Source organism: Moschus berezovskii, chromosome 20, assembly GCF_049115385.1.
Source record: "Moschus berezovskii isolate FMDL1 chromosome 20, NW_MosBer_1.0, whole genome shotgun sequence".
NCBI classification, from domain to species: domain Eukaryota; kingdom Metazoa; phylum Chordata; class Mammalia; order Artiodactyla; family Moschidae; genus Moschus; species Moschus berezovskii.
In genome coordinates, this window is record NC_142479.1 from 52,343,728 (window position 1) to 52,356,721 (window position 12,994).

At 49.4% G+C, this 12,994-nt stretch overlaps 1 protein-coding gene across 2 annotated transcripts; it reads left to right on the forward strand.

Annotated features, from left to right (window-relative positions):
- The first annotated feature begins 3,426 nt into the window (after positions 1–3,426).
- Positions 3,427–12,600, forward strand: LRRC3C (leucine rich repeat containing 3C). 2 transcript variants are annotated; one of them, XM_088829054.1, is made up of 3 exons: positions 3,427–3,805; positions 5,505–5,602; positions 9,703–12,600. In XM_088829054.1, the coding sequence occupies exons 2-3, from the start codon at positions 5,589–5,591 to the stop codon at positions 10,502–10,504; spliced, it is 816 nt and encodes a 271-aa protein (XP_088685180.1). In that variant the 5' UTR covers positions 3,427–3,805; positions 5,505–5,588; the 3' UTR covers positions 10,505–12,600. The 2 variants fall into 2 exon arrangements, with proteins under 2 accessions (XP_088685180.1, XP_088685181.1); XM_088829055.1 differs by lacking the exon at positions 5,505–5,602.
- Positions 12,601–12,994: the final 394 nt, after the last annotated feature.

A 12,994-nucleotide genomic window follows, 5' to 3' on the forward strand; every position in this document is an offset into this window, starting at 1 on the left:
TCTTGCCCTCAATCTTTCCCAGCATCAGGGTCTTTTCAAATGAGTCAGCTCTTCACATCAGGTGGCCAAAGTATTGAAGTTTCAGCTTCAACATCAGTCCTTCCAATGAACACCCAGGACTGATCTCCTTTAAAATGGACTGGTTGGATCTCCTTGCAGTCCAAAGGGACTCTCAAGAGTCTTCTCCAACACCACAGTTCAAAAGCATCAATTCTTCGGCGCTCAGCTTTCTTCACAGTCCAACTCTCACATCCATACATGACCACTGGAAAAACCATAGCCTTGACTAGATGGACCTTTGTTGACAAAGTAATGTCTCTGCTTTTTAATATGCTGTCTAGGCTGGTCATAACTTTCCTTCCAAGGAGTAAGCGTCTTTTAATTTCATGGCTGCAGTCACCATCTGCAGTGATTTTGGAGCCCAGAAAAATAAAGTCAGCCACTGTTTCCACTGTTTCCCCATCCCAAGTGCCCAAGAAAAAAGTTATAGTACCATATCCACTGAGTGACATAGAAGGAAGCCATATTGTAAATGATTGTGACTAAGAAAACATTAAATGAAAAGATCAGGATACAAAATAGCCTGTGCTGGGAGTTTCCTAGTGGTCCAGTGGTTAGGCATGGGGCTTTCAGTGTTGTAGCCCTGGGTTCAATCCCTGGTCAGGGAACTAAGATCCCAAAAGCCATGCAACCTGGCAAGAAAAAAAGTCTGAGCACTCCCCAGGGATGCAGTCAGCAAAACAAACACCCAACTCCTTCAACAAATAAATTGGAAGAAAAAAAGGAGAGGGAGAGACTTAAAGGAAATTAAGAAATCTATCAATCAAAAGCCTTATTGGGGTCCTCACTAAAGTACAACAACTTTAAAAAAATTTAATTATTGAGGAAATTTGAATGCTAACTGTTCGAATTGATGACTTTAATGAAATATACATTTTAAGGCATGGTATAGTACTGTGGTAATTTTTTCATTAAAAAAGTCCTTCTTCTGGACATATATGCTAAAATGTGTGGATGAAATTATATGATGACTGGATTTGCTTCAAAATAATCTGGGCTAGGGGTGGGGGAGGGGAAGAAAAGAAGCAAGTTGGGCCGTGAGGTGATAATTATTGAAACCGAGAGATGGGGACGTGAGATTACTTCTATTATTTTCTATCCTTTTTTGTGTTTGAAATTGTCCATAATAAAAAGTTTTTATAAACCTGCAAATGCATTAACGATTATGATGTGACAAGATAGAGCAACACTGGTAAGATCCTGGCACCAGACTGCCAGGGTTCAACTCCCAGCTCCTGTGGTTGCCAGCTGTGTGACCTTAGGCAAGTCACTGGACCTCTCTGTGCTGTGGTTCCTAGAAATGAAGAATGCTGATCTTCGTGGTGATACTTGCCACATGTTGTTGTGAGAATTAAATGGGTCACTACATGTGAAGCACTTAGAACAAATCCGGGCACACAGGAATCGTTATCGACTTTTATTAATCCATCCCACATTTGAGTGATATTTGATCATCTACTTCACTAGGCTGTAGAAATCCAATAAAATAAAAACAGATCTTGTGTTAGGATGGAAGGGTTGGGGGTGATCTTTTTCATTCTCTAGTTTCAAACTTGGTGTAATGTGAGATTATTTGTTTTAAATTTTTTATGAAAAGTATTTGTGTTTTTAAAACAGAGTGAGTCATCTTCATTGACTCTCCCTGCCCTCTGGGAGCTCCTTAGTCTGCTCAAGTAGACATGTTCCCAGCCTTGGGGTGTTTCCATCTGGCGGGGTGGTGTGGCCTCTGCTTGCCACAGATACATCGTGTGGGCCGAGATAGAAAACAGGGGCGGGGTAACAAGCTGGGAACACATTCCTGGGGTGCTGGCTATGGTGGGAAGTGAGGAGGTGGGATGTCAAGAAACAGAACCCCTTCTTCTGAACCCTGGGCAGAATGACTGAGCCCTCCACTCTTATCACCTCCTACTCCCCTCCAATTCATTCCTGCTGCTCTCCAGCTCCCCCCACCTCACCTCCCTCCTTCCAGAAGGGGAGGTGTTGAGGTCACACCCAGAGCAAGTGCAAGGAAGCAAAGAACTGTTTATGTCCGCAGCTGTTTTTGTTTGGGTGGGGGGGCACCCCGGGCATGTGGTGGCAGCGGAAGGGAGGGGGCAGTGATGCTGAGCCATCAGAGCCCTGAGTGAGGTTACCAAGTTGATGAGAAACAGGAGGAGGTGCCAGGACAGGCCGCGTTGCCAGGGGCACTCTGCTCTCCTCCCTTGGCCCAGCCCTGTGGTTGGCTATTTTGGGCTGCAGAGGGAAAGGGCCAAGCCTGCCAGGGCCTCCCGGGCCAGAATCAAGGCTGGGGAACCAGAACCTCCCTCTGGGAACCAAGAGGGCTGCTCGTTAGGAACCCCTCCATCTGCATATTCTCTGATACAAACGATTGAGATTTTCCCCTATGCGGTGAGGAAAAAAAAAAAAACAGTTTAGAAAACCGTAAATATTACCAGATCAAAAAGGCAATGGATATAAAAACAGTAGCTTTAAGAAAAGCTCCCCTAGGTTCCTTCCAGTCTCATGACTACCCCTAGCAGGCCCCACCTCTTTAGGAATTCTGGGCTGCCACTGCCCCAGATCAGCTTCTGCCTTCCCCTCCTAATACAGCTCCTCTTTCAGGGGTAATCACAGCCACCGTTTGCTCTGTTCCAGGCACTGGGCAAAAGGTCTTACCTACATCAACTCTCTTCATCTTTCAAACAACTCTGTGAGATAGGTATATAGGTAGATAGATAGGGTTTTGTTTGGGGGTTTTTTTGGCTGTTCTGGGTCTTCGTTGCTCCTCAGACTTTTCTCTAGTTGCAGTCATCAGGCTATTTTCTAGTTGTGATGATGCACGGGCTTCTCATTGCAGTGGCTTCTCTTGTTGGGGAGCACGGGCTCTAGGGCATGTGGGCTTCAGTAGTTGCGTCTCCTCAGCTCTAGAGCATAAGCTCAATAGTTCCGGCGCATGGGCTTAGTTACTCCATGGCACCGTGGGATCTTCCCCGGACCAGCGATCAAAACTGTGTCCCCTGCATCGGCAGGCAGATTCTTTACCACTGAGCCACCAGGGAAGCCCCAGTAGGTATTTTTATTATCTCCACTTTGCAATTGAGAAAACTGCTGTAGGAAGAGTTTAAATATTTTACCGAAAGTCATACCGCTAGGAAATGGCATTTCTCCCAAAATTCAATCCTGGCCACACACACTCCTGCAACCATGTGTCCCTCATGTTTGCATCAGTGCCTTATAAAGACTTCTCTCCTGCACTGGGAGTGTTGTATTTCTCTGTTACACATCCACTGCCCCTGGAGGCTATTTGCTCTGTATTTCTTACTCATATTTGCATTTCCTGTATATAATAGTTTCTCAGGAAATGTTAGCTGAGATGCACACCTCCCAAACTACTGCTGCATCAAGCCCCTAACCACTCTCCCCTAACCACACCTGGCTCTCCCTTGCTCTTGTCTCAGCCTACAATGCCTTTGTGCCGCTGGTAGACTCCTATTTGTCCCAGAAAGCCACCCCTCACCTGTCTCCTTCTCTGTGAAGGAGACTGTCCAAACAGAACCTGCTGCTTCATCCTGGACTTCTCTGACGCCTGCAGACGCCTCAGCTACAGCCCACCCCTAGGCCATCAAGAGGCCAGATTTGCGCACACACCCATCTTCCCCCATTGTCTGAAGGCTGTTCTACTTCTCTCTGCATCTCCAATGCCTAAGAGGCCCAGCAGGTGTGTGCTGAACTAAGGAGAGAGTACATCTGAGGATGGGAGCGTGAGGTATGTACACCCTTGTCAGTTTCCACCAAAGCCCAAACTGCCCAAGAGACTGGTGTTAGATGGGTCCTTGGTTGACAGGCTGGGTCAAGGAGACAGTCCTCCATTCCTTTCAGTTGTCCCTCTCTACCCAGGCTGAGCCTGAGGGGTGCTTTCACTATCAGGCAGGGAGGGGCCTAGAGAACTGCTCAACTTCCTTCCTCCGAAGTCACATCTCTGGGGCGTGGAGTTACAGTCGTTGGAGGGAAGAGTTGTGACTCAGGCCACGGAGGGTGGGGGCCTTTGGGGCCTACTTTCCAGGGCCCTGAACTTGGGAGCCAAGCCCTGCCATGCCTCAGCCTCTTCCCTGCCGCATCATCATAGATACTTTAAACATCAGGCTGGAAGGGATTTCAGAGGCCCTGAGTCCAGAGAACCAAAAACCCAGGGGAATCGGGGAAGGATGTGCCCACTGGCACAAATGTCTGATGACCTTGAGCTCCTCCAGTCATAGCTCCTTCAGTCCCCCATCCCTCATCACTTCCCGCCTGGACTGGTATAGTAGCTGGTCTCTCATTCACCATTACATCTTCCACACGACCAGCGGCATGATCCACATTCAAAGCTAATTTTAATACCCTTCCATCCATCAGCCATGGAAACAAGTCCTAATTCTTGCCTTGTATACAAGGCCCCAGGATCTAGACCTTTTCCACTTTAACTGAAGCCTTTGCCACCACCCCTTCAGCCCTACATCTAGAAGAAGCCAAGCCTTCTGATGCTCCCTTGTTCCTGCATATACTCTGCTGCTCCGCCTGATGAACTCAGCCTTAAAACCCAACTCAAATGTCCCTCTCTGGTAAAGCCTTCCCTGAGATCTTGGAAAAGTTAGTGTGTCAGGTAGGGATGCTCACAGTTAAAAGAAACAGAAAACCCAAGCAAAGGAATGATTCTAACCCTGGGTTGCCATCAGAATCACCTAAAGAGGAACTTTCCTGGTGGTCCAGTGGTTAAGACTCTGCGCTTCCAGTGCAGTGAACGCAGGTTTGATCCCTGGTTGGGGAACTAAGATCTTTTGTGCCATGAGGCATGGCCAAAAATATTTTTAAATGAAAAATATTTAAAAGAGTCACCTAAGGAGCTTTAAAAAGTCCCCATCAGTGCCAGATCAATTTAATTAGAATCTTTGAGGTGGACCCAGGCATCTGTAATTCTCAAAACCTCCCATGTTCTAATGTACAGCTAAGTTAAGAAGCACTGAAGCAGGAGTTATCTTTCTCACATAATGAGTCCAGAAGTAGGCAGTTGCTGGTGTTGGCTGAGCCGCTTAGCCATATCCTGGCCAGGTCTCAGTGATATTCTTGACCTTTCCTTTCTGCTTTGCTGCCTCAAGGTCAAAATATGGCTGTAGTTGACTCTTCATGTCCAATGCCTGAAGAAAACTGTAGAGAGAAGGGGAGGGTTCAATCCATCCTCTTTTTATGAGTAAACCAAAGACTGTCCTGGAAACCCCTCAGTCAACTTCAGCTTAGATGTCATTGGTCACAGTGAGCCACACCCAGCTTCCAAGATTGCTCCTCCCAAATCAGTGTGTGTTATCAAGGAAGGAGCTTAGCAACGGCACTGAAGGGTGGCAGAATACACCACCCCAAAATATGTCACTTGGGCCTAAGGATTATTTTGAGCAGAAGCAAGAAGGGCATTCTAATCTCTTTTCTTCCAGAAAAGAAAGTGAAAGTGTTCATCACTCAGTGGTGTCCAGCCGTTTGCAACCCCATGGACTATAGCCCACCAAGCTCCTCTGTCCATGGAATTCTCCAGGTGAGAATACTGGAGTAAGTTGCCATTCCCTTCTGCAGGGGATCTTTCCAACCCAGGGATCGAACCTGGGTCTCCTGCATTGCAGGCAGATTCTTTACCATCTGAGTCACCAGAGAAGCTCTTCTTCCAGAAAACAGGAGAGCAAACGCCCCACATGAAAGATGCCCTCCCTATATCAGGAGAAAAGAAAATTCTTCAATGGGGAGTCAAAGCCAAGAGAATTCTGTACAAACAGACTTTGTTAAAATAATTTCTATCTTCCTCTAGTTTCCCCATATATTTTAGTCACTTCTCCACAATTGCTTCTCTTTATTCAACCCAGAATAAAAGTATTAATGTTTTGCCACTTTTCTGGGTCTTCATTTCCTTGTGAAGGTTCACATGTCAATAATAGAAATTTGTTTTTAACTTTTTTAAATTGAAGTATAGTTGGGGTTTTTCTTTTTGACTGTGCTACATGCCTTCCAAGATCTTAGTTCCCTGACCAGGGATCAAACCCTGCAGGGGACCCCTGCAGTGGAAGTGTGGAGTCCTAACCACTGGACTGCCAGGGAATTCCCACTGAAGTATAGTTGATTTATAACATTTCAGTTGCATAGCAAAGTGAATCAGTTATACACACACACAGACACACACCCCCATATATGTATGTATTTTTTTCAGAGTCATTGCAATATGTTGAATATAGCTCCCTATGCTCTACAGTTGGACCTTGTCATTTATCTTTTTTATATATAGTGGTATGTATCTGTTAATCCCAAATTCCAAGTATACCCCTCCTTATCCATATAAATGTGTATGCTTTTCTCCTGTTAATCTGCTTATGTCACTTCAATTCTCTGGCCCAACTGAAAAGCCCTAATTGGGCAGGCGAAAACTGTTGCCTCCCCTAGAGCACCAGCAGATTCTGCCATGGTGACTTAACCTCTCTCCTGGCTTCACACATCATCTGGCAGACATTACATTAAAGGCATTGTGCAGACATGTGTCAACATGTCCGTGTCTCCCTCCAGACTGGCAGTTCTTAACTCAGACTGAACATTAGAAATACCTGGGGAGCATTTTGAAAAATACCAGTGCATACACCCCATCCACAGAGATTTTAATTGGTCCAGGTACACCCAAGCATAACTAATTTTAGAAACTCCCCAGAGTGATTCTAATGGGCAGACTGGGTGAACCACTGGGCTAACCACTGCTATCTAAGACCTTCAAAACAGGGGCTGGGGACTTCCCTAGCAGTTCAGTGATTAAGACTTCACCTTCCAATGCAGGGGGGAGTGAGTTTGCTCCCTGGTCAGGGAGTAAAGATCCCACATGCCTCATAGCCAAAAACTAAAACATAAGGAAAAAAAAAAAAACTAGAAGCAATATTGTAACAAGTTCAATAAAGATTTTAAAAATGGTCCACATCAAAAAAAAAAGAAAGAAACTTAAGAGAACAGGGGCTGAATCTTGAGCACATCACTGCTTATAACGTGGGACTCAGGATATCTTCGTTGAATGAACAAATGAATAATGAATGAACGGTGGAGAACTTCTGCTTCAGCCTCCTTCACCCTCAGACTGTACTGTGCACCATTCTGAGTGTTGTTTCTCCTTCCGCTCTGTTTTCTCATCTCTACTGAGCACCACATTCAATCACCCTCAGAGAATGACATCATGAGCCAGCGGGACCCTCCTGGGTGCACAGACTTCCTGCTTCTCTGACAGCTGCCATGCAGGACACCCCAGTCCCACTCTTACCTGGCAGCCTCCCTAGTTGAAGGAGATAACTCTCTCCATCCACATCCAGGTTCCCCTCTTGTGCCTTAGCTAAAGCCCCCACCCGGTGTGACAAGACAGCAGTGGGTAGGGGGCGGGGGATACGGTTCCAAGTGCTTCTTCTCCCACACTCGGCTCCAATCCCAAAGTGGACCCCCAGGTATTCAGCAGCAGAGTGTCTGGCCTAACGAACAAGCAACCCACAGACAAAATGTCCACTTCTTCTGCCCAAATGTAGAAAATGTGTCTTATTGGATTCAGTGGACAATCTGCAGTCTGAGAAATGACCCTGTTAATGTCACCGGAATGAGTCAGTGGTGAGCACATCCTCAGTGATAACGTCATCCCATATCCTAGCCTGATTCTGACTTCCATTACCCGTCTGAAAATGCTCGCTCAAGGTCACCTGCAGGGCCAGGCTCAGGGACCTGCAACCTGTGCAGGGCCCCATGCCCTCCATTCAGAAAGGCCCCGCACTTGGTTTTACAGCCTTCTGCTGTTGCCATCTCGAAATTCTCAAGTTTTGAACAAAAGACATCACGTCTTCATTTTGCACTGAAGCCTGCAGTTCTGTGTCCAGTGCTGTTCATCTGTGGTCTCTTAGAAAATCCAACAAGGTTTTCCTTCCCAGAAAGGTCTCCACAGCATATGACCTCAGCTCTCTGTGACCCTACTCTTCTGTTCCCTTCCCTTCCATTAGGAGAGGGTGGCGTGATGGGGCGGTGTGGCTGTAAATGACAGTCAGGATCAAGAGACCCTGGGGAATAAATCATCCAAGCTCTCCCCAGCTCCTGGGCATGAGGGAGAGTTAAAGGTACCAACTTGGGAGCTCAAGGCCCCAGCAAACTAAGAGAATGTGAGTCAGCTCCAATCCAGAACCCAGTGAAAAAACTTCTAGATGACCGTATGGAACTTCAGAAACCTTGAAGAACCCCCTCCAGCTCCTTAAGGGGCCATCTACCAATAGTGCAGAAAACTAACACAATGCCCCCTACCTGGCAAGGAGGCTGGACACCCTTCAGGGAGCCAGAAGACGAGGTCCTCCCAAGAGAGACAAGTTTTCCAAGAAAAAGGGTGAAGGAAGCTTAGTTACCATGGAAGAAGGTGTGCACAGCAGGAGGAGAGACATGTTGCTGAAGGCAGTGGTGTGAGATGAGGCCCCCCCGAGGCCTGCCAAGCAGGGATCCTCCTACTGAGCCAAGCTCTGGGCAGAAGGCAGAGGTTCTAGGAGGCAGAGTCTTAGCCCCGGCAGAGAGAGGAAGGATGGAGGCTGGCAATGTCAAGGCCTTGGAAAGGGAGCCTGAGTCAGGGAATGGAATTGGGGCCTGGTCTTCCCACGACAGGGCTCATCAGGGTCCGGGATCTACCCTCTCTGGTCATCGCCTGGCCAGACCAGGGCTCAGGTATCCGACACCTGGGGCCCAGAGTCACATGCCAGGAAACCCAACACTCCTGGGCCCCAGCCCCCAGCTTCCAGCAGCTACAGGAGCAGAGTTCCGGAGGAGGAAGTGGGTCTCCCGCAGAGTCACACCGCAGGGAGGCTACTTCCTGGAAGAGGACAGCACAGGAGAAGGCTCTCCCAGAAACAGGGTGAGAGGCTGGGAAGACAAGGAGGCAGAGGACAGGGAGGAAGCATGGGGTGGAGAGGACAGAGCTGGGACGGGCCGAGGGGCAGACGCTCCAGGAAAGGGGATGAGCGGCACAGAAGGTGGGGGCCTGAGTCACTCAGCCTGGCTGGATACCATGAAGTCCTATTACTGATCCGTCCTCCTCGTCTCCTTCACACAAGTGCTCTCTGGTGCCTACCTGGCCCACCTGGCAGCCACCCAGGTCCTTTATTCCAGTGGAAGGAAAACAGTACATGAGCAGAAGCAGACGCTTAGGAGCCCCCAGACCCAGAATGAGCAACAGAGCCTTGGACAGAAAGACTTCCTAGATTAGCCCTCCAGAATCAAAGAGAACTTAGAAGAGTCTCAGGCCCAGGGGACCATCTACCCCGAGGGCCCAGTAAGGAGTCTTAGACGCCAAGGAAGCAAAAGAGCCACCCAGACACCCACCCTTCTCTGAGGGGGAGAAGGAAATGGCAACCGACTCCAGTATTCTTGCCTGGAGAATCCCATGGACAGAGGAGCCTGGCAGGCTGCAGTCCATGGGGTCACAAGAGTCGGACACAACTTAGCGGCTAAAGAGAGAGAGAGAGGGGCCTGAGGGAGCTCCCAAAGGAGAGGCTCTAGACCAGAGGGAATCCAGAGGCGGACTTCAGGAAGAGAATGCTGGCCGCAGGGAACAGAATTCTCTCGACTCACTCTTCCTTTCTGGAACTTTTCCTTCCCCAGATTCTACTCCAGTCCAGGACTATGCCAATCTGTGGCCATGTTCCCGCCAGCCAGTCACCTCCTGTCTCTACTGCTGGTGATAGACGCAGGGGGGACTGTGCCCAGCCCCCAGGGGGTTCCCCAGGGCTGCTATGTGGCAGAGGAAGCTGGGGAGCGGACCTTCCGCTGCAGCCAGGCAGGTCTGAGCACCGTGCCCACCAGCATCCCGAATGACACCCGCAAGCTCTACCTGGATGCCAACCGGCTGGTGTCGGTGCCAGCTGGTGCCTTTCGGCACCTGCCTGTCCTGGAGGAGCTGGATCTGTCCCATAACGTCCTTGCCCACCTCTCAGGAGCTGCTTTCCAGGGCCTGGCGGGCACACTGCGCCACCTCGACCTCTCTGCCAACCAGCTGGCCTCGGTGCCCGTGGAGGCTTTCATGGGGCTAAAGATCCAAGTGAACCTGTCTGCCAACCCATGGCGCTGCGACTGTGCCCTCCAGGAGGTGCTCCGTCGGGTGAGGCTGGCCCCGGGCACTGGGACGGGCATCGTATGTGGCCCGGGAGCCCGACCAGACCTCGTGGGGCAGGAGTTCCTGCCACTGGTCAGGGAGGAAGAGTTGTGTGGGACAGGGCGGGGCGGGGCCCGGCGTAGCACCGACGTGGCCCTGCTGGTCACCATGGGGGGCTGGCTGGTGCTGGTGGTGGCTTATCTGGCCCACTACATGTGGCAGAACCGGGATGAGACCCGACGTCCCCTCAAGCGGGCCCCCGTGCTGCCTGTGCGCTCTGAGGACTCCTCCACCCTCAGCACAATGGTCTGACCACGAGGGACACTTCTCCGGGCCCACGCCTGGCTCCCCTTTCCAAACCCTCTCCTCTCTTCTGACCCCCTCTGCCTCCTTGGCAGCCCCTTCCCATCCCCCGATTCCACCCGCTTCCTCCTCTGTCTCTCTGAAACACCTGATATTGCTCAGTCCACCAACACCATCTTGGGTGTTTGGGGGTTTGAGCATCTACTTTTGGTTTCCTACTCTGCTGGTCTCTCATAAAGAGGGCGAGGGAGAGAGACTGTATAACAGTTATTGTTATAGATTCACTGCATGGAAAAATATTTTCCAGAATTATGAATTAATTAACAGTCTAGAATTCTTTTTTTCATACTTATGAACTATATAATGAAGGACTGCAATGCATTTTGCATAGCACTCATTTCTTTAAAATTGCTGCTTTCTAAAATTCTCTTGTTTTCACGTTTTGTTGGGGAAACCAACAACTCTACTGAGAAACCCAACTCAGTAGAGTTTCACCCAAGAAATAGCAATAGTTGGACATTTCTGAATTTTTCCATATTGCTTTTTTTCTTGTTATATTTATACTTGATTTTGAAGGGCTGCTTATGCTTGTGTCACTGCAAGCAATCAGTACCCACTCGTTGTGTAACACAACTGAACAACAAAGCCTGAATTTCTACCAACTGTAAACCCCTAGAGTTAGGTGTCTCCCTCCTAATTCCACGGCCTTTTCTCTTTACACTCAGAAGGTTCATAAGGTTATTTGCCTCACTTTCGTACAGTATGAAATGATGAAGGTTGATAAAAGGAGAAATTGCATTTAAAAAAATAATAATAAAGAATAGGAAAGCAAAACTAAAAGAAACAACAGCTCTAATTTATTTCTCTATGAGTGTCTCAGGTCTCCTTAAGTGTTTTCCTGCTTTGACTCTTCAAATCCAGCCTAAGCTAAAATGAAGAGGTATGGTAGATGCTGGTATTACACATATGCACAGTTCCCAAAGACCCCAGTAGGGTAAAGACCAAAAGGAAGCAAAACTGAAAGGAGATAAAACAGGAGAGCTGGGTTCGATCCCTGGTTTGGTCATATCCCCTGGAGAAGGGAATGGCAACCCACTTCAGTATTCTTGCCTGGAGAATCCCACGGACAGAGGCGAGCCTGGTGGGCTGCAGTCCATGGGGTTGCAAAGAGTCAGACACGACTGAGCAACTTTCACTCACTCACTCACTGCTGGTAAAGAATCTGCCTGAAATGCAGAAAACCCCGGTTCAATTCCTGGATCAGGAAGATCCCCTGGAGAAGGGATAGGCTACCTCAGTATTCTGGTCTGGAAAACTCCATGGACTGTACAGTCCATCGGGTCACAAAGAGTCGGACACGACTGAGCAACTTTAGCTTTCACTGGGCCTGGACTGTGCTAGACTCAGAGACCCAGAGCCTCCGAGTCCACAGATGGGGGAGGGACAGACCAGAGAACGGTGGCAAATGGTCACGTGTGTCACCTCGGAGGTAGGAGCAGGCAGCTGTGGAGCGTGGCGGAGGTGGTCTCAAAGGCGGCACTGAATGGATGTTTGAGCTGACTCTTCAAGAATGAGGGGGACTTTGGTAGAAAGGGGAAAGCCCCCAGCTGAAAGGTGGCAGACCAAGGCAAAGAAGATGCAAAACAACTCGGAATGTCTGGGCAGCGGCAAGACTTACCTGGGGGCTGGAGAAGAGGGTATATAGGAGGGTTAGGAGACAGAGGACCAAGCTGGCAGTGAGGTCAGAAGGGGCCCTGCAGGCTCCCCATCTTTTCTCCCTCTGCCTCTGCTGAAAAGCTGCACCCGCCTCTCTCTCTCTCTCTCTCTCTCTCTCTCTCTCTCTCTCTCTCTCTCTCTCGGACCCAGGCTCCTCTCCCTCTACCCTCTGCTGTGGATCCCCTGGCTTAGGGCCCTCTGCTTCCTGTTTCGGAGATTCCCTAGCTCTCCGCTCTCTCCTTTATACACAGAAGGGCTTCCTGAACACTCTCCCTTGGGAGAAAAGCGGTTTCTGCTCTGCCTGAACTGGGGATGGATCACTAGAGAGCTAGGGGGATGGGGAGGTTTCCCACCCCTACTCCAGAACATCACTGGACAATTCAATAAAGTCCCTCTATTAATGTCCCTGATCTCTTTCATATTTCACTGAACACGTGTGGCTCTGCACTGAGGAGTGGGAGGGTGTGGAGACCTTCACCCCCACCCCCAGCCCTCCTTTGATGAGGGTGCTCCCGCTGAGCTGGTGCCAGCTCCTCTCTCCTCTCCTACCTCCCAGCTCCTGACACCAGAGTCTATCTGCCACGGACGCCAGGGCCTATGCATTAATGATGATGGAAAGGAAGGGCAGGGGATGGGAGGGGACAGGGAGGGAGGACGGGGAGGGAAGGAGGGCAAAGCCCAGACTACTAAGGGAGCACGGGAAGAGGGAGTCATACTCTCTTAGCAATCTGTCTCTTCTCTCAGCAGGAGTCCGGGTAGAGGGTAGGGAGAAACTAGTTAATC